The 22,090-nt window shown below is 40.8% G+C and overlaps 1 protein-coding gene across 4 annotated transcripts in view; it reads right to left on the reverse strand.

Moving 5' to 3' along the window:
• LOC132117225 (zinc finger and BTB domain-containing protein 16-A) overlaps positions 1-22,090 on the reverse strand; it is a 118,357-nt gene that overhangs the window by 5,563 nt on the left and 90,704 nt on the right. For 3 of the 4 annotated variants that reach the window (XM_059526358.1, XM_059526361.1, XM_059526360.1), the window contains 2 exons: positions 5,582-5,752; positions 771-941 (listed from right to left, as the gene is read on the reverse strand). In XM_059526358.1, coding sequence (XP_059382341.1) covers positions 771-941; positions 5,582-5,752 — 342 coding nt within the window. The remainder of the gene's footprint in view (positions 1-770; positions 942-5,581; positions 5,753-22,090) is intronic. The other variant, XM_059526362.1, reaches the window with a different exon arrangement.

A 22,090-nucleotide genomic window follows, 5' to 3' on the forward strand; every position in this document is an offset into this window, starting at 1 on the left:
GTACTTTAACTGCACTGTAAACAGGGCAGCCTCAGATAACCAGGCAATAATGAATTGCAAATGGAGCCGAGTTATTGATTGCCCATCGACAGGAGCAGGGCTGCCAATGTCGAAGCTTCATCAAGCGGCTCCCTTTTTGTATGCAGTGGCCTTTGACTGTGAGCTTGTCGTTTTTCTTGTTATCTCGGGCACTCTGTACTCGCTGCCGAGGCTTTACTCCATCCCCACCCCACCCAAAGAAGCCAATTATTCGACAGGCTTTCTTGATAGTTTGGCTTAACGGCATCGCTTTTGGAGTGGCAGAGGAGGGGAAGATGTGCTGTCCGTCGTGTACGTCCGAGAGACCTGGTCTCTACAGTACCGCGCTAATCCCCTTGTCAAAGAGTGAGCTGACAGCACTGGAAATGGCCTGGCTTTTGGTGTGAGCTTTACAGGGCGCCAAGACGTAAGAATCAATCGGATATCACCTTAACAAGAAGAAAGGGGCTCTTTACACAGGTCTGAAGCCAAACAGAGGCAAGGCCTGCTCTGGCATCGGCCTCAGCTGTGATCTAAAGATCTGATATGACGCTCGCCCACTGACAAGGATAACAGAAAGCTCCTACATGTGACCGTAGCGCTTAATGTGATTTAAGTAGGGCATGTTACTGAATCAAAATCCTCACTGGTACTGGAAAAGTAGTACAATAAACCAAGGAAGACTATAATACCCTAAGAAAGCTTTTCCAGTCGCATTGGCTTGATAAACAGGAAGAAGGAATGCACAGTACCTGTATGGACACGGTAGTGGGTCTCTAGCTGGTGTTTGAGGCTGAACTTCTTGCCGCAGCCGTTACATTCATAGGGTTTCTCTCCGGTGTGGATGCGCTTGTGTCCCTTAAGCGTGCTCTCGTCTCGGAAGCAGCTGCCGCAGAACTCGCACTCAAACGGATGGTCACCTGCTGGTCAGAGGTCTGGTCAGTATATGTAGTATATGCAGGTTAATGTTAATCAAACACGTGCGTTACGTGATTAAATTACACTTAAAGGGACAGTTCACCCCAAAATGAAAATTCTAAAGCATCTGTTTTATCATTTCTTTGCACACAGAAGTATTCTTGTAGATTCAAAAAATTACGGTTGAAGCACTGATGTCACATGGACTATTTAAACAATTTTCTTACTATCTTTCTAGGCCTTGAACGTGGTGGTTCCCTTGCTGTCTATGCATGGTCAGAAAGTTCTCAGATTTAATGAAAAATGTATTGTGTTCCGAAGATGAACTAAGGACTCATGGGTTTGGAATGACACGAGGGTAGTAATTAAGTAAAGTAATTAATGACAATTTAATTTTGGGGGGAACTATCCCTTTAAAGGTGTAATTTCTATAACTTTAGTGACATAGAATGACATTGTTGCAGTGTTGTGAGACTCAAACAAACATAACTATGTTTATAGTTGATAAACATAGTTGATAGAGCCATAAAACAGTTTTTACTCTGACTTTATACACTGTTTTACACTGATATACATCGGAAAGCAATCTTCAAATGAATAATTTGCACAGAAACAACATTAAATCATTTTGTATTTTGTTCTCTCACAAAAGCATAAAACAGCTGGCATATAATATTTATTTGAAATCAAGTGATTATAAGCTCTCAGTACAATATGATCAGTTGTCTGTTATAGCTCAATTGTCATCTATATCTTCCTGTCTTCTTGCACTGTAATGGATATTCAGAGGTCACTAATCAGTGATATTATGATATGCGGGGGTGTTTCTTTTTCTGCTCTCTGCTCTAATTGCGTTTCTGTGTCTCACTATCAGCTAACCATATCTCACTCTCTCTCCGTACAGATGCACGACTCCGCCAGGCGTGTAATGTTCCCCATATTTAATGCATTTCACTTCTGTGCGGAGGGTTTAAGTCATCGTCTATGACCTACGCGTTTCATTATCTGGCTGTCCGAGCGGCACCGTGCCTGGGAATAAATTGCATTTCTCGTTATGTACTGTCATGCTCAGACTCTCGCCGCCTCCTGTTACCAGAAAATGTCAATTTCCTCAGGCACGTTTTGTGGCGAGAGGCAGCTAAACGCCTCACATTTACACGGCTGCTCGGGCTCCACCATCTTCGCTTCACCAGTAATAGGAGAGAGAAAAAAAGCAGGAGATGACACAAAACAGAAAAAAACCCCATACATTTCAGAAATCAATAAAAGTGACAGTATTTATTTGTGTGCATGAAGTTATCAGTCGCTGTAAGAAATTTGGCGCTTCGAAATGCCTCCTCCGCAGAAGAGATCACAATCCATCACGCTCCCTGACTGCTCTCGGGCACGCGACGAGAATAGCAATTGTGCCAGATTCACCTGACTTTAATTGCGCCTAAGCTGGTGCTTCAATCGAAGACATCTGCGTTAGCCTCCAGAAAACTGGCCACCAGTTCAATCCGCAGGCTTGCTTCTACCCTCAGTAAAAGCATCTTTAATCTTTATTTGACAAAATAATTTGTGACAGCTCTCTCTTGATACCACAAGGCACAAATTCTCGCCTGGTATTTTTTTAGGCTACCTGTTATGTAAATGCAGCGTGTCGCTGCTATAAACAGAAGGCAATTTGCTTATCAAATTCTGTTTGGCGGCTTTGCTTTGTTTGGAATACATTAAGCTTTGAGGCAGTAAAGATACAAGGTGATAGATCAAGATGCTGTCACAGACTGCGTGTTCCTCGGTTCCTTTCTGTGTCTGTCTGTTAGTCTGGTGGCTTCAAGGCACAAAGAGGGCGGAAAAGACATTTGGGAAGCTTGGGGGCTGCCACCTGCGTCCCCGTGCCTCAGGGGACCGCTGCGGTGGCGTACCTGGCCGGGGTCTGCAGGCACCGCCTGTCGCCTGGCAGGGCCGAGGCTTACGTTAAGGCAGGGGCCGAGTTCATAATGCGCTAAGCAGCGTAAATCAAGGATCCATCACTGCCAGGGTCTCGACTGGGCTGCACTATCAAACACAGCTGCGAACACAAAACACCCGCCGCAGATGGAAAATGGGCTCCGAATAAAACACAAGCACAGAACAACAACGGAATATTAACGAGGCATGGCCGGCAGCGTGCAGAACGGAGGGGGGAGCGAGGGGGCTGCCGTGATTATCAGCCCTAATGGATGCCAGCGTTCTCTCACACTGCGCACGCCTGTAAAAGTACACGAGCAAGTATATTCAAGAACAGAAATTCCTCTCTAAAATCAGTGCAAATGCATGTAATCATTTGCTGAAATCCTGTCAAAATTGGTTCTGCATCAGCATTTAGGTGGAGGTATGACTGAAATCAAATTTAAGCTTGGGCATGAATTACTGAGTAATGACTGTGTGGGCCCATAATCACTCATTTAACTTATTTTTGAGTGGGCACCACACACATGTAGCAAAAGGATACAGTATGTTAAGCTATTGCTTCAGTGTTTTTGCATCGCAGCGATTTAAGAGTACATACTGCAGAAAATACTTTGAGTTCCCTTACCTATACAAATGAATTTATTTGATTTAACCTATACAACTGATACTAGATAATTATTAAATAATCGTTTCATGTATTTAATGCACTAAAGAAAGAAAACAAAACGTGCAAGCTATACAAATTAAATTACTAACAGTTCTTTGCAGATGTTTGGGTTCTGTAAGGTATTATGTTTCTAAAAAAGAAGTCTCAAGAAGTCTCAAGTCATTATATGTTGATTTGTTATTTAAAAACACTAATTAATTATCTTATTATAATTTACATCTTTGGTATATGTGAAGTTCAATGGAAGAGCATTTATTTGTAATGCACATTTTATAAATGTGTCTGCTGTTACTTTTGGTCAGTTTGATGCATCCTTTAATGCAAAAAAGAGGAAAGAATTACAGATTCCACAGTTTTGAAGTGTAATTCATAAAGAAATCGTAAAGATATAGAATTCAACGTTTTAAAATCAATAAAATGCTGAAAGGCAAAATTAATAAAACAAAAACAAAAAACCAATTGACCCCCATTTTATGAACTTAACTTTACATGTGTTATTTATTTTTTGCTACCACTGGCCAGCAAAAAAGTCCTGATGGATAAACATTTGTATAATAAACGTTTATGAATGTATATTTTGTTCATGATTAATCATTTATAACCATTATAGATTCAGTTATACTTAAATTCCACTATACAAAGTGCGCAAATGACTGAAATGTATGTTAAACATCAATCACTAAATGTATGTTAAAATCTTTGAGACTTAAGTCTTTGAGAAAGTCAATGATTGAAGGGCAAAACAAGTTTTTTTTTTTAGATATATTTAAACCACCTGGTGAGTCAAACACATTAGTGATTGTTTTAAAGTAAATTAATGTAACAATGGCGACTTCAAATATATTAACATAGTCAATAAATTCAAGGAAGATATTTCTGATGTGGTGTTGATAAAAAGGTACTTGAGCCCTATTGACAGGGTTGTAGGGGTACATAAAATAAAGAAACTCTGGAGGAACATCCGAGTGCTTATCACATCAGCGACTCAGTTTCCAGCATTAAAATAAAATACACTGTGAATGAGATTAAATAGATCAAAGGAGAATTAAACACGAGCAGTGAGTCTTCTTTTTTTGTCCTCTTCAAGAAAAAATTTAGAGACTTATTTTTGGTGGTTTTTGCAAGTGCCAATAGCATTTTTTCCCTTTCAGCTCCTTGACAAAAGCCCCCACATCACATTAAACGGGTGCTTGCTAGCGCTCATTGTAATTTAATACACGCCTACAGAGAATTGGGTTCAAACTAGCGCGACGCTGCATCACAGCCTCTCTCTTTCCCTCCACCGTGTCTGCGGTGAAACAGACCGCTGACATTTATATGTGCAGGCTCCAATGTACAATCCGGCGAGGACATGCGAGTACAGTAAGCGTTCAGCCACCTTGGACCGTCAGCCGCCTAATAAAGGCAGGGCAGCCTATAAACATGCAGGATTTGCTCATCACCCACTTTCGCTTCAAATATTCATCCCTGCCGCTGCTGAGTAAAGCAACTCTGACACCTCAGGCTGTTATTTAGGGTCATAGATGAACGGGGAAAAAGGCTTTTTGAAGAAAATGGGATTCATTTCCAGTGTCTCATATTAGGAGACAGTAATGGAGACTGTTCCCCGAGACGCCGCATCTGCTCAGCCACGCGTCTGGCCACATGGGGATGGATCTGCCATATAGCAGGACTAGCCCGACTGGGGAGGGCGATATCTACGCTGTCACAAGCCATCACAGCGCTTTGGCCTTTCGCTAAATGACATGTCACTTCAGCCTGCTATCTTCATTCCATCCACCTCCATCCAGAAGGTGATGGGATGACAGGTGGGAGAAAAAAGCCAACACAATGACTGTACCAGGATCCTGATTTAAACACTCACCAGGGTGAATCACATCTCAGCATGTTTAAAATAATCACTCGGCTTGACGGATGTGCGTAAAACATCAAAGCACCAAATTAGTATGTATTACTGATTCATTCCAAAAACGTGGCTCCTGAGGCTGTTGGTTATGCATAAATGTGCAACGTTAAGACACACAAACTGAACTGATGCGAGACCTGTATGCGAACGGAGATGGCGCTTGAGTGCGGTGTGGCTGGGAAATGTGCGGTTGCACTCGCTGCAGATGTAGCTGCGCACGCCTGCGTGGACCTCCATGTGCTGCTGCAGAGCCGTCTGCGTCTGGAAGCGCTTCCCACACAGCAAACAAAAGATGGCCATATCTGATCCTGGGAACAGAAAAAGCGAGATGTTAGCATGAGTGTACGATTTCATTTACAGGATGCATGTTAAAGTGTCCTGACTAACTAAAACACAGCAGCTTTGGCTTATTGAAAAAAAAAATCATTATTTTGGCAATTACGGGTTTTTGTGAATCACACGATCACTGTAGAAACTGGACAATCAAGCTGAAAAAAGACAATGATTCATTTAGAAAATACACTCAGTCTCAGTGGATCAATAGGAGAATCTAATTCAGTACTACAGGGTGAGATAAACATAATACGGTGACACAAATGGTTGGCGGACAGATACAGGAAATGACAAAACAACTAGAGTGGCTGGAATTAATATTAGCAAATCATTGAAATCTCCGGTTTAAAAAAAACAGACTCACACCTGGGTGTTTAAATAGATAAAGGCATAAAGTGAGCAATTTTTCCTTCACTTTTGCTTTGCTCTCATAAACAGACTTACACTACACACTTTTTTTGAATTATCTGGCTCTAGAAAACTGGGGAAAGTGGGAGTGTTTTAAGCTCCGCTTCTATTTCATAAATCGATAACACATCTTTGGGGCAAAGCTGCCACTAATTTAAAAATCTATGAGGAGCCCCAGTCTCATGTTCATAAAGCTCGATCAATCAGCATTTGCTGGGGAAAAAAATGGGAGCGATTGAGCGGATGAGAGGAGTAGTTCAAGGTGAGCGAGAGAAATGACTATTCCTGTTCTTAAATCTCAGACAGTGCAGCTGAATTGCTGCTGCTCTGTAAATAAATACTGACAATCCTTCTGGCTTTTTCTGGGCCCAGCTGTTTCCCTCCCCCTCTTGCTGTCTCCATCTTTAATGACTCCTTACATCTCTTGGTTTATCAATAAAAAGGAAGGGTGGTCATTGATTATGGATGGAAATCCCAAAGAAGTTATGAGATGTGAAAAGCAAGTTTGCTTCAGGAAGGTTTCATGGCAAAACTAAAGGCTGTAAACTAACTTAAAAAGCTAAATTTAAGGGGGCGGGTGGAGGGAGATGAAAGACAGGGTGACAGGGGGTAGGGAGGAAAGGCTGAGGAATGCGAGAGGTTAGGTGGACTCTGACCCAGGGAGCTCAAGGGTCTGGATGAGGCAGTGGGAAAGATTAAGCAACACCACCAGAGCTGCTCTGTGATTGCTCTTAAAATCCCACATTATTTGTGTCTGAAAGATTTAATGACGATAATTTGCCCACTTTTCATTTCAAGTATTCCCTTCACAGAAAAGCCCAATCAGTGACCATGTTCTGTGCCTCATGTCTTTTTTTTTCCGGTCACATTTTGGATCAATAACATTACGCTGTTAGCATGCTATAAAGAGAATATTTTCCAGACAATATTTGAATCATTTCAAGCTCTATTTTAAGGTTTTTTTTTACCTGTAAATTAACACATCTTACAGTTCACTCCAAATGCACCATATTTCTCAGGTGGTAAGAACACTTCCACTGAAGAAAGAACACTATTTCGGGAACAGGAGAAGGGCAGGAGGACAGTTGATAAAGCAGCAGCCATGAAGGGAAGTGCAGTGTCCATGTGATTGGTGTTAGCTGGAATTAAGTGTTCCTTGGTGTGAAGTAAAGAGCGTCACAAGTAAATGGCCTGGCTGGGAGAAACTCTTCTGTGAGGTACTGAAGGGTAAGGCAGAGAAAAAGAACTAGAGAGAGAGAGAAAGAGAGAGAGAAAGAGTGGCTGACCCACTCGCCTCTATTACAGTGCAAAATTGAGTTGGACAAAGTGACACCTGGATAGAGGACTGGCTTTGGCTTCTGCTGCCTGAGTTTTGGCATAATTTACCTCCACTGCTGTGTCTATTTATAATGGCCTCTTGGCTCCATCGCAGTGTTAAGTTAATGACTCTGAAGAACCATTGGCCGTTACTTAACAGTGGGTGCTCTGCACCGTTTAGGTATTGAGGGTGTTCCGCTTGAGTTCACCACTGCAAACACTTTCAAACTCCAGGATGGTTGGGCCCACATGATCCCTGGCTCAGAAGACAACTTCTAGGAATACCAGAAATCCATGTCTAGCATAATATGATGCCATGTAACACCTAGACATAAAGCAGACCAAAGCAGTTTTCTGTCCTATGTTGACATATTTGCTGTTGCAATAGGAAGTCTAAGGAAATTTTTGGTTACATTACAGCCCAAACAATTGGTTGTGGGGGCGGGGCATACTTATTACTCCAGGGAGCATCTGATTGGACAAAAATCTGTGTAGTGCAGGATTACTGAGTCATCAACATTTTTGAATGACCAAAATAAGAGATATACTATGCATTTTAAATGCATAAATGTACTATAAGTAAATTTTGTCCAGATGATTTCAAAGATTTTATACATTACCACAAAAAATAGTCTTATATTTAAAGATTGCAGTAAAGTATGAATGCAATACTGTTTTGGTTTTTTACGCAAACAAACTGAATGGGGCTGTGATTAAAACTTAATATGAGAGTTAGACGAGTCAACTGTGTTTCCCACAGGGCAGATGCTTGAGCTGAGAAACCCCACATGGAGAGCGTGTGTCGTTCTAAGCTGGTGGGACCAAAGTCAATTAGCTTGAGTTTCCATTCACCCGTGCTGATGGAATACAAACTCCTGCTGCTGTCTGTCGCCAATACCACGAGGTGTGATGTCACCTGTTGCTCAGCGAAGAGCTTGGAAATATGACACACCTGTTCTGAAGCTCCGCTTGGAATGTGTTACCAAGATGAGCATGCAGTATACAGGATGTTGGTGTTTGAGCTGATGTATCTGATGCGTCACTAAAGCTACTTACTGTCAATTTGTGTTCCGCCAAACAAAAGAGTGCCAAATCAAATCAAACAATGATTAGTAATTATGTATTTAATTAATAAGTGTGTTAGAACAAATCAGTTGAGGGAACAGTTTGATAACATCATGTTTTTGTTCCTCAATGGGTGTTTGACAATTAAATTCAAGTTTATTTGTATAGTGCTTTTCACGATATCAATCAATAAGTTCCTACATTACATTTAGGAGTAGGTTATTAGTGAAATGTACAGTAAGAATCATGCAGAAAGTAACAAATTACATGTAATCAAACAGATGGTGGACACTATTAACTGCAATGATTATGCATTGAGATTAAACGTTGTGATTAAGCAAAATGTTTTAATTTTATATGTTGTTCCTGTATTAGCATTATCTGAGACCTTCTGGGGAGTTGGCATCATATCGTCTCAGGTGTTTGGTCATCTCAGAAATAATTTTTCAAAGACTTGCTTGTTTCATTCCTTAATGAATCAATGTTTTTGAATTAATCATTTGAATAAATGATTCAGTCACTTGTCTTATCACCACCTACTGGTGTAATGAAGTAACCCATGAAATAAGTCATTGAAAAATCCCTAATATACAGAAATATTTGAATATCATATCACCTGTATGGTTAACCACACCCACAATTACGATTAGGTCCTCAAGTCCAAAAGTAATAAATAAATAAGTAAATATGCATGTAGAAGACATCCAGGCAGAAAGGCAGACTGACAGATTAGATGGGTCTGCAAAGCACACAGGCTTGTGTGTCATACGTGAGTACCAGGAAAGCAAGTGCCATGAAGTATATACACTAAGACTGTATGGTATGCATGAAGATTGTGAGAGAAGTTCAGGTCTGACAGCAGGAGGGGAGCGAGGGGTCATGGGGCAGCTGTTTGGGCCAGGTGGGGGTAGGGCTGCCCAGGCGCTCCGGGGCAGAGGGGGCCTTGGCAGCCCCGCTGAGCTTGGGGACAATGGGTGCTTGCAGGGGCTCAGGAGGGCGAGATAATATGGTCAAAATGGTGCCAAAACCATGCGACCCTTCTAACGTACACGGGGGTGTGCAGAGCCCTCAAAAGAAAGCCCAAATATTTAGTCCCACAATTAGTATAATGTGCAAAACACAGAACTTTGGCTCAGTGTGAAACTAGGCCATCAAGAGAAATTTACCATTTCCTACTGCGCTTGCAAGCGAGCATATCTGTGTATAGCATGGCGTACTGAGAACATTAGTCACGAGAACCCCCGAGAGCAGTGTAATGATTTTCATGGGGACTGCATCTTAATTATAATTGGGATGTATAAATGTGAGCATTATAGGAGCGCTTTACCAAAGGGCTCTAGGTCTTAAGGGTAAAGCCACATCTAAAGGCTTTCTGACCCATTCATTTCCACGGTAAAATGATGCTGAATGAAATACAAACAACACGGGGTCTTGCACTCAGAGCAATTGGAGAGAAATGGTTTTCTCTTGCCTGGCTTCATACCTCCCCTGTCTTTTTCCCAGTACAAATCTGATTTTTAGTCGGGAAGAGAGCAAGACAGATAGATAAAGAGATGTTACATGAGTGTTTTTATGATAGAGTGCTAACAGGCTGCTGGGAAGTCAACAGGTACAAGCTGTTCCAGCAGCCGTGTGTGTGTGTGTGATGCGATATATCTGCAGCATCACTTCGGCCAGGTTATTCACTCGCTCGCTCACTCTCTCACTCCGGCTGACACCTAATGAGCCCAGACTACAGGAGGACTGCACATCCATGTAATCCGGGAGAGTGGCTGGGCATAATGTGGCATTAGAGGAGCCCAAGGCTTTCGAAGGGGGTTGCTGAGGGAGGGAGGGCAGGGACTGACAGCTTTGGTCTGGAATACAGAGCGTGTGACAGCACAGAGCGCTGCCTTAATGCATTCAAAACGCCTCTGTGCCTCTGACAAGAAAAGCAAAGAAAAGAGCTTCAATGAATTGTTTATTGATCTAACAGGAGGAGAGATGGTGAGACGGGAGACAGCGAGAGAGGGAGAGAGAGTGAGAAACAAAATAACATTTTGTGTGTTACTATCAAAGTGTCATTGGTCTCCGACGGTCTGCCTTACAAATACATGACACCCAACAGGGGGACGTGTAAAATACGCCATTTGATTTAACAGGTTTTCATCTCAAGAGGTGGCTTTTTAAAAAGAGAATTACAATGGCAGGCTGCATTTAAAAGCCTTAAACTGATGCTTGGACGGGAAAGAATGAGGACGGCACAACCTGCGTTAAACCGTTGAAAAGATTGCTTCTCATTCTAGATCTGGTACCTTTCCAGACTTTGCACCAATAATAGTTACAGATAATTCACTTTGGTGTCGGGCGGCTGCGGTGAGATGCCACATTCTCAGATAGATTAATGCCACCAGATGTCATTGTAGAAGCCATATTAATTACCTCAAGATAATGTCATGGAACCATATGGTTTCTCCAGTGTCCATTTAGACAGAGAAAATGTCTTCATCACTCACAAACCCACATGGAAGAAATTGGCCCTATTGACTTTGACAGGTGTTGGAGGCAGATTCTTCATAATTAAGTAAGCTTTCAACACTAGCTCGACGTGACTGCAAAGAGGATTCGGTAAAACGGATTCAATCTTGACGATTCCAGGTTTAAGTTAGTAATCCCCAATTATTTAGAATCATCCTTAAGTTTTAAATGATTTCAAAAAGGCAAAAATCATTGTTAAAATAAGATACTTAAAATGGATATCAGTGCTGTCACGATAACAGGTTTTCATTACATGTTTATCATGGCCAAAATAAATCACAACAACTACTTTACATTACCAAGATATCTAAAGAAACTTTGGAACATAATGCAATCAGTAAAATTCATCTTTAACTTGCTTATGTTCTCTCTCTCTGTTTTCGTCTTTCGCCACACTAAGTCACAGTATTTCCAACACAGTCAATTTAACGGAAGCCCCAAAAACTCCCACATTACAAAGCAAACCTTTTTCAGGTATCTCACTTTTGTCTGTAATCTACTCCAATATGATTTTTTCCATTTTATGAATGGTGCCAACCAGCATTAAGGAGCAATACTGTCCCTTATGTTGGAGGATCAATCAAATAGTTACTGCTGCTAGATTGTTTATGAAATAATCCTATGTGCAGTATTGACATGAAAACAATATATATATATTTTTTTTGCAATATCATGGTTATAATTTTCCAATATATTGCAACGCCACTTTTTTAAATTGCAATTTATAGGCAAAATGTGGCTTATTGACATTATCTAATTTTTCATCTTCAATGTCACAATGACCACATTTTTTTTGCATAACATGGACAATAATATCATAAAGGGATGTGATGTAAATATTTTTAATGAACTCTTCTTAAAAAGGAAGAGAATAAAAAACACGCAAAATTAATCATTATGAATTAAAAAATCCTGCCGATTCTCTGAAAGCGATCTGATTTTTAATCATATTTAAAGTGAGACTTGCAACCTGCATAGCCTATACATCATGGCCCGTGTCTGAATCATCCTACTGTCCTGATAGATGAAGTGATAAAAGATCATAAACACTAATGCCGGAGGGAGGAATTTATGAGTGGACCCACCCTTGTGTTAGGTCTACAAAAGACACGGTGTCCCTTTAAGAGAGCAGAATTTACAGTGCACGGCTGGCCCTCGCCTCGGATGAGGATCGTTTACAAAGTAGAGGACCATGCTTGCTTTTCCCCCTATCCCACAAATCCGATTTAATCAGACAACCCTTGCAGTGCGGCTCCCAGTAAGAAAAAGGATAATTAGTAAACAGGCAGCCTCTCCTCTGCTTCATTGGCATTCGCGCGGGGTGAGTGTCGCATTTAAAATGCAGTCTGATGAAGTCTACAAAATCAAACCATTTGTTACTCCTATTGAGGAGGCTTCAGACCACTGGCAATTAAATTGGAATTAGTGCGGGGAATGAGATACGGACGATTCATACCAAGGAGGCAAGAGTGTCTGGAGCTCTCTCAAGTTTACAGTGCTGATGAGTCCCATAATAACTAAAGCTCATCTGCTCTCTGAAGATGATGACAGGCATGCAGAAATCTGGATTTGTCTGATTCTGGCGTGCTCTCGTGTTCACCGTGCATATACATCTCATTTGGTTTTCTTTAGTGTCCGTGCTGTCATAGCGCAAGTGATGAAATCAGAGGTGTTTGTTCAGACGGTGTAGTCAATATCTGCTATATCCACACGGGTTGCCATAGTAATGACTTAAGCGTCAGCAGGACGCTGACAGAAGAGAGTATCTGTCAAACAGGACTGAAAACTGGAAATCATGCCTCTGCTGATGTCCATCATGACATTTCGCCGGGGCGCTCCACTCATCAAGGCACCTGACAGGATAAGCTTTACTGTATTTACACATTCATGCATGTGTCATGTCCCAAACGGCTCACTCATTCATTCGCTTACCATACAAACTAGCTAGAGAAAATGACTAAGCTTTGTGCACGACGTTACATGCACAACATATTGTGAATGACACTACTATATGACTGAAACACTTCTAAAATTCATATTTCAAACCACATGCATTTGTAAACATTTCATTCCACATGTTTTTGCTGTTCAGGCTATATGTATATATGATTACACATATACACACACACACACACACACACACACACACTCACATACACAAACATACACACACAGTTTATTTGTCTGCAATTTTGAGTTAAATTTATTTATACATTTATAATTATTTTCTACAACAAAAGTCAGATGCATCAAAAAAAAAAAATATTTTGCTCTCAACAAAGATTTTGGCTTACATTTATTTCCTAAATGCTTCATCAAATGATTTTGCTCCTGAGACACAAGTGTTTCCCTTGCACATAAGTTCATCAAACACAGCTGCTGATTTTAAATAACAATCGATACATAACTGTCACTGCATCGACGTGTAAGCGAAGCGACTGTCATACGCAGCTTTAGTAATGCATGTAATTGACTCATTGCAGGCTACATTTTACAATACTTTTTATTGACATACGCTTTGGCGGCAATTTTTATTGTATGTGTGTGTATGAGCTAGTGTCTCTACATCTGTGGTTTTATGTGAAGGATGGCCGCGGCTATGCTTTGTGCATGTGTGAGTTATTTTGAATGAATAAAAGGGGGAGAGAGATGCCATTTACTTTCCACAGTTGATTGGGCACAATGGAGATGAGGTTACCAGTGGGAGCTTGTGTGTGTGTGTGTGTTGGCGAGGCTTGCGGAGATGGGAGATAAATGAACTGCAAATGAGAAGGAACAGCTCCTGCAGTACAGCTGGCTTCCGAATTGCTTGCTTGCTTGGCCGTGGCAACCAGGCGAACGGTTGCCAAGGGCGTCAGTTCAGTGTCCCTCATACGCCATACGTGAGCGCTGCACAGGATTACATTACTGCGCATTGGCCAGTAGGGGTCACTCTGTGCTACTAACCCATCACCAAAAACTGTTGATATGACTCCATTTGAATAATCTTTACACATAAACAAATTCATCTAATGCATAAGATGCAGGATAAATATATCTAGCACAAAACTACTGAATTTTAATGACATTCTCAGTGCTTGGCAACTAATTTGTACACTGGATATTAGATGCATGCAAATGATGAATGTACTGAATAAGGCTTGATGTTTACATGTTCCACATTTGAAAATCAGGCAGTGTGGTGTTATTCAGTGTGAGTGAGGGGGGAAGAACAGTAAGAGAGAGAGCTCGTACGTGCATGCATGTGTGTGAGCTTTTCCCCTCTGGGTGTATGCAGAAACGGTCTCTATGCAAAGCCATTACTAGGAAACACATCAGGAGGATGAAAATAAATTATACTGTTCCACCAAATGACAAACTGTCACTATAAAGGAGATCTGCAGTGGGAAGGTAATTCGAGGGTCCTGTTTGTTCCCCCCTTTCTCAAAATGGTAAAATGTTTGTTTACTGTTGTCAATTCCCTTTGATGCCTATCTATTTTTGCTCATAATGGAACGCCTGCTAATCTTTTAAGACGGTTTAACACGATTTATTTAATCAATGTTAATGCTAAGACGAATTACTAATCTGTTCAACATATCAGATACACAAGCTTATTTGAATCTGCATGTATGATTAGAATACAGAATATTCAGTAATTGCTAAACAAGCTTTGGGTGATCGATAAAAGTGGTCTATCAAACTGGTGCTTTCTGCTCAGTCTCAAACCTGGTTGTGAAACAGTGCCACGTGTTGTCGGTGGTCCAGGGCAGTGGCTGCAGTAAGCCACAGGTGATGGATTTACAGCGAGCAGCGGTCAGCTGCCGGGAGTCTGACGGCGAGCGTGACGATAAACGGACTCCAATGCTATTTCTACCAGGGTGCCGTACTGTCCTGCAGCTCAGCAGTACCAGCCCCTGTCATCCTGTCTGCAAATCTTCCTGCCTCTAACATCTCACACCCTCCAGTGATCAAAGAGATGACAACAATAAAGAGCGCTTTGACACTTTCTGTGCACCTTTCGGTGTTCACGTGTCAAGTTTATTGTACAAAAGTCTGGACACAAGACTGAATGTATGTCTCTCGATCTTAAAAACCTTTCATCTAAAGTCTTATGCTCAAATGCTTAAAGTTAGTTTTGCAGAAAAATATAAATTGTACAATTAAAAAGGCTGAGGTTTGTAAGATTACTTTTGTTGTTACTTTTGTAGGAAATTAATATTTATGTTAAAATTTTTATGCAAAGTGATACTATAACCGAAATGTCTGGGGTAAGAAAGATTTATAATAATATTAATAGTTTTATTCAGCAAGGACACATAAATGAGCATTAGAAAAGTCACTGTAAAGACACTTTTTAAGTAACAAAAGATATCTATTTCAAATAAATGCTGATCTGAACTTTCCATTAATCTAAAAACCCTGATAAAGTGTCAGTATTTAACAAAATTATTAAGCAGCACAACTGTTTTCAACATTAATTATAATAAGAAATGTTTTTGAGCATTAAACCAGCTTATCAGTAAGACTTAAGAATCATCTGACTGAACTGGAGTAATAGCTGCTGAAAATGTAGCTTTGACATCAAAGAAAGGAATCATATTTTAAAATAGATTACAACAGATATTTTAAATTAATTGCAGCATTGACAAAGCATCGAACTTTAAAAAGCTTACTGATCCCAAACTTGCAAGAGCTGTATCAATTATACCACAATGAAATGAAATATATATATATATATATATATAATATCTGAAATGCTGATCTAAAAATCAGAAAGTGAGAAAAATAAAAGGCAAGTGACTTTCTCCACTACACGATAATCTGACAGGAAGTCAAGCCTAGCAATCCACCGAGCTCCCACTCTCGCTGTGATTTATTCCCAGAGACCATCTGGACAGTGGACAAACAATGTGGCAAGAGCTGTGAATGACCAGCCACATTAGTCATAGGCTTTTACCTCGACCCCTTACGTCCCTAATCTTTACACTTTTGGTCTTTTACTGTGGCCAAATGACCGGAGCCCCTTTTCTCACTGGCTGCTGACACGATTTTTCCCACTGGACAAAGGGCTTTGAGCTGCTGCACCCCCACCACACTTCACTGTTACCACCCCACCCCACCGCTGCCCCTATCTCCGACCCAACTGACAGGAACAGGAGTTTGTTTTGTTTTCTGAGATGACAGGAATGAGAATGGAACTCTAAAGCCGCGCGGCTACAAAAACATTAGGGGAGGGGGCCGGTGGGCCATGATCCGCTTGTGAATATAAAGAGGAGGGAAAAAATGAAGCGCCAGTGTTAATCATATTTAAATGCTTCTGGAGAAGCATGGCCAAATAACATATATAGATAAAGGTATTAAGAATAATAGGACTGGCATGCCTCTTTCCAGCTTAATGTAGGCTTTTGTGTAGCTCTTAGAGGAATTGAGGGCCATCGAACAAGCCTGTTGCCCGGCAAAATTATCTTCCCGATGGCGCGCACAAGTTCGCTTTGTTGGGCTCCTTTACGGGACTGCGTGTTTTAAATTCAGCATTAAGAATGAATGCTCAGCTGAGCAACCGTGAAGCCTCTCTCTTTCATAGGGAGACTCAAATGAGAAAATGGAAAGCAATCAACATGCTCTGTAAATTGGAGGCCAGTGGCGTTATAGTGCTACAGTGTCTTCTCCAACTCTCTGCACAGTAAAAATAACTTGTTACAAATGAAATGTAAAGTGACGTTGTGACTAAACGTCTCAAGATCGCTGGGGAAAACAAGGGTCATGCATATCAAGGTCATGCAGTGCTCGCTGAGAGCAAAAGAATTTTAGTTACTGAAAGAACTTGACTACTGTACCATAGTTTTTATTGGTTTGCAAAATAATGTACTGAGTATTTAATAGAAGCAGGTAATATAGCCTTTATTCCCAACATAGATTTGTTGTTTGTTTAGCAAGTTGGTGCAAATGAGAATGAGGAAGAAAAAAAAAGATTTCAGAAGCAAGGGAAATCAGAGAAATTCAGAGTTGCTTTCCTCAAACAGCTGACAGAAGCTGCTCGTCTCAATTAGGACCAGGTTATTTTCCTAATGATTACTGGAACATGTCTTTTCAGAACAGCCTGACCCTGACCTTGAGGACAAACAGTAAACCGCAAAGTCTTTGTGAAGAAAGAAAAGACTTTATTTATAGATCAGTTGAGTGTCGATCAAGCGGCATAGGTGCTTGGGGAGGAAAGAAAAAACGAGGGGCCTGGGGGAAATGCTTTTGAAGCAACTAATATAGAGGTCTGCCTTGATCACTTCAACCCTCTTTTAATTCCATTAGAAAGCAAATTGATTTGGCTTTGCAGCCGGCGAGTGTGGCAGGTGTGCGCTATACACTCCCAGGTAAAAATCCTTGGTGAAAACGGAGGGTTTAAAAAAAAACTGCAATAAACTAAGAGATGTTTTCATTGTGAGAGCGCATTAGAGGATGCATTAGACAACTGGAAATGCTTAAAGGGTCCATGGGAAAAGAATCAAAAGCTTAGTGTGCTTCAAACAGTAAAAAAACAGAAGAAAAGGAAACATAATCAGTTCGTATAAACTCAAGCCCACCAAATGTTCAAAAAGGCCTCGTAGCCCCATGATGATTTTGTGGCGTGTTTAATTTAGATAGAATCTAATTAATTTACATTTGATACTGGAGAAGATGCTTTCATCAGCCTGTCATTTATCCTGTGTGTTAACACCTGTTAATTCACTATCTCTCCAGTAATGAGCTTTTAAAAAGGAAAGAAGGCTCAGCATGCCCAAACACATTCGCAAAACACACAAACAACATCTTTCACAGATGTGAGGAACTACTCTGACAGATAGATTCACCAAACACGGGTCACTCCCAATGAGAACCTGGCTAACCTCCAGTCCTGCCGCCTGATTATCATCAAAGCATTTGTCATGGGACAGAAGTGCAGAGAGCCGTCAAATAAGATCTTAAGGTGATATCTTATTATTCCAACCACATACAAGCAAACCAGCATCCCTCCGCTGCTGAAAGCTTCCTGGCATTTCACTTGCTTCTAAACAAAAAAACAGTTATATACAGTCTCTCCTTTTCAATCACAGAAAAGTCTCCTTCTATATTTTCTTTTACATTTGACTTACTATATGTGAAAGGGATATGCTTTGGAATCATATTAACTGGCCATCAGGTACTAGAACAACAATATTTTCAAAGAGCCCTTGGTCACAAATGTCATTCTGTGAACTCACAATGCGCTGCATCCATGCGCCGCGGCCGACCTGAGAATGAATCACAGAGTGAGGAGAGAGATGAGAGATACAGAGAAACACAGCCAGAGTGACAAAATCAAATTGAATCGATGGCGTCACATTACACATCTAGTGCGCACCTTTATCTGTCATATTTCAAGGTTGGCGACTTGGTTTCAATTATGTCTGCTTTGTTTGGAGCCACGTGGGTGCATTTCATAACCAACAGACAGAAAGTAGGATTGGCAAAGGTGCTGTTACAAAGTTATCTGAATGACTTTTATATGTAGTCAAAGTTGTAATTGTTTTTTTTCTGGTTTTCGTATATTAAAGAAAAAAGATTGATGAAGACGACAATAAGAACAGGTTAAGGGGGTTTTAGTATGCTGTCTTTGGGAAGTCGTGGCCTAATGGTTAGAGAGTCGGACTGGCAATCGAAAGGTTGTGAGTTCGAGTCTCGGGCCGGCAGGAATTGTGGGTGGGGGGAGTGCATGTACAGTTCTCTCTCCACCTTCAATACCACGACTTAGGTGCCCTTGAGCAAGGCATCGAACCCCCAACTGCTCCCCGGGCGCCACAGCATAAATGGCTGCCCACTGCTCCGGGTGTGTGCTCACAGTGTGTGTGTGTTCACTGCTCTGTGTGTGTGCACTTCGGATGGGTTAAATGCAGAGCACAAATTCTGAGTATGGGTCACCATACTTGGCTGAATGTCACGTCACTTTCACTAGTGCACGACATCAGAGACGTCCAGAAGGGGGAGCTCTACCTGCCCTCATAGGCAGCAGCCACACAAGCTTCAAGTTAAGATGAGGACAGACCTCAAATGACCTCAAAGCGTATGGATAACATAGAAGCGTGTTTTATTTTACAAATGAAAACCGCTCGTTAAACGGTGAGTTTCTCACTCATTTCACATTAACTGAACCTTTACATTTGTTCAGATCCTGGAACAAGGCTTCCTCTCTAAAAATTGGGGAAACTGAGTGTAATATTAAACCCAAAATTGGTTTAATAAGAATAGGACATTCCTTATATAAACCAAAACCACAGAGTAGATTAAATAAATACACATAGGCTAGACATTTTTTTTTCACTCTAGATGTTTGTAGTCTAGTGCCTTCCTCCGCCTGCCACAAATCAGACGCGCGCTTTGGGAGTCTCTGGCCTCTCTCAGGGCCATATATCTCATAGACCTTGAGCCCAGCAAATTACAGCAAACACAGGATAAGACTCTTGTTTCTAAAACCAGACCGGCATGTATGCCACACATTCTTCAGAAGGGCTAGTCTGATTCCCTAGTGCTCTCAGAGAGACATAATGGCACATACACATTACACACACACAAAAATCTCAGAAGAAACGCCACCTCCTGCGAGAACGTCTAGAAACGGCATCTGTATGAGGAATGTGCGCTACAATCTGTGTTACGACAGAGAGACATCGCAAACAAGACCTTGTGCCCAGGGTGCGACTCCTGAGGGTCTCAGGTGAATGTTTATCAGTGGTGAAATCCCTAACTGAGCTTACTGGGTGAGAAGATACTGCATTCCTGAGGAGAGAGAGGACTTTCTTTTTTCCCTCCAAACAAGGCCACTGGCCTTTCACCTCGCCTAGAGACCCTCCCTGGGGTTAAAGTGTAATCCAGGGCGTATGACCACAAAGACCTGAGCCTAAAGGCCAAGGACTGGCACATTTTCTGAATTACACTGTTCTGTCAGCCACATATCAAAGCGGAAGGTTCCTAGCGGCAGCTTTCCCACAGTATTTTTCATTTAAAGCTTTATAGCTTGGAGTAACGCAACCTAGATTTAGGATAATAGAGATTGATTGCAAAAATTTGATAGGTCTCATAAATCTGACGGTGATGGGGAATTAGTTAAACAAGCTCAAAATATATTCAAAAAATTAGATTGCACAGTTAGATAATTTACATATTAGAGCATAATTTTCTAATCTAACTTCCTGTTGCTGCCAGCTCTGTGAATATAAGCACATTTATCTGAAGGTATCTATTAAAATGCTTTTAACGTCACTACTCCTCTTACAGAGACAACATTTCTTTAATTTTGCTTTAACAAAAGATTCTCGGACGTTTAATGGAAGCCATATGGGGAAAGAAACGGTGTAAAAGAAGAGAGCCGTTTAAATGACATTCCCATCCCCCGTTTTCCCAGGGTAAAGAAGGGAGAAAAAGGTTTTGTGTGTCTCACTGTACAAAAGGAAGCAGATTTGCGGATGTGATGACCCTGTGACCCCTGGAACCGTTGAAAGGTTCTCAATGGCATAAACCCCATATAATCAATCACATTCTGGGGCTGTGGTCAGCACCGGGCGGCACAGGCAACTCTCTGAGCCGGACTGTAAACAGACACCCAATCCTACAGGGTGACAGGGGGATGAAAGACCCTAACGGCATTCCTTTATTCTTCTCTTTGTGTGTGTGTGTGTAAAAAAATCCAAGTAAACAGACACATCCAAACATCTTATTATATCAGCAGGATGCCTAAAAAAATGAATGAAGAGAATTCTTCTACCCGCAGACGAGAATAAAAGACACATCCATTCATTTTGGACACAAACGCACCAAACTGAGGTGCTCAGGGATGCATCTGAACCCGATGCTACTCTGGGTCCCGTGTCTTAAGAACAGGAGGAAGATTAACTCGGACTGATGCACACCCAACCTTTATGACTGAGCAATCAATGGTTGAGTATTTTCAGTGATATCTTATCTAGCCTAACATTTCATTTCTAATGCTTTGTGTGACTTGTGAGCGGGTGACCAGGTGTCATCTATCAAAACAATCCTAGTCTCTGGAAACCTGCTATTAACTGATAAGGGCAAGCCTCCATAGCATAATGGCTCCCACCTGAGCTCACAACTCAGCTCTGTTTGGGTACAGGCAGGCATAGGGGAATGAGAGAAACTGAAGGTGAAGAGCTTACATATAAGGTAAGCAACACTATTACTACTGCTCATACTTGGGTTAGGGATTTCAACTCCTAAACCTAAATTAAACCTAGATGCATTGGTGCTTGATCATGCATGCATTTTCACCTGGTGGTAAATTTAACATGCAAATAAATAAATAAAATTGCTTAGAAAACAGATACTTTCAAAGAAGACAAAAAAGTCATATCTAGGATCGGGTAGGCTCATCTGACCAAGTAACCACCTAGCATCATTGCAGTTACTTGTGCATTAACAAACACCATTAATAATAAAGTTATTTTTGACTTACAAGGATGAAAAAAAACAAACAAACAAAAAAAAAACCATTTGCATCATGTAAATTCGTTTTTTTTAAACCAAAGGTTTATCAATTATAGATGTGTATTAGAGTTGAAAGAGATGAGATGTATAGAGAAAAACAGAGATTAAATATTAAATACAGATGTATATTAGATCATAAATTTATAAATCCACTTGTCTTTGTAAAATTGAAAAAAAAATATTTAATACATTTAAAATATGAAAAATATTAAGCATTATATAATACACAAAATAAAATATGTAAACATGCATTCTTAAAAAATAAAAAGTGTGGTGGAGCCAGTGAAACTGTTTGCAGCATATCACTGTTACGTGAATGTAAAATAAAATAAATACCATACAGGAATGGAGCTTTAAACCAATGGAAAACTCACATCAAAATGGGAATATTCACCTTTTATAACCACAGAGATACGAAGGTTTATACTCTAGGCCTGTATACGAAGGCATTCATATATGGAGGCATTCATATCTGGCCCAAAAATGAAGACGGAGAGCAAAAGCTGTTATGG

The sequence above is a fragment of the Carassius carassius genome, chromosome 36 (assembly GCF_963082965.1).
Source record: "Carassius carassius chromosome 36, fCarCar2.1, whole genome shotgun sequence".
Classification (NCBI taxonomy): Eukaryota; Metazoa; Chordata; class Actinopteri; order Cypriniformes; family Cyprinidae; genus Carassius; species Carassius carassius.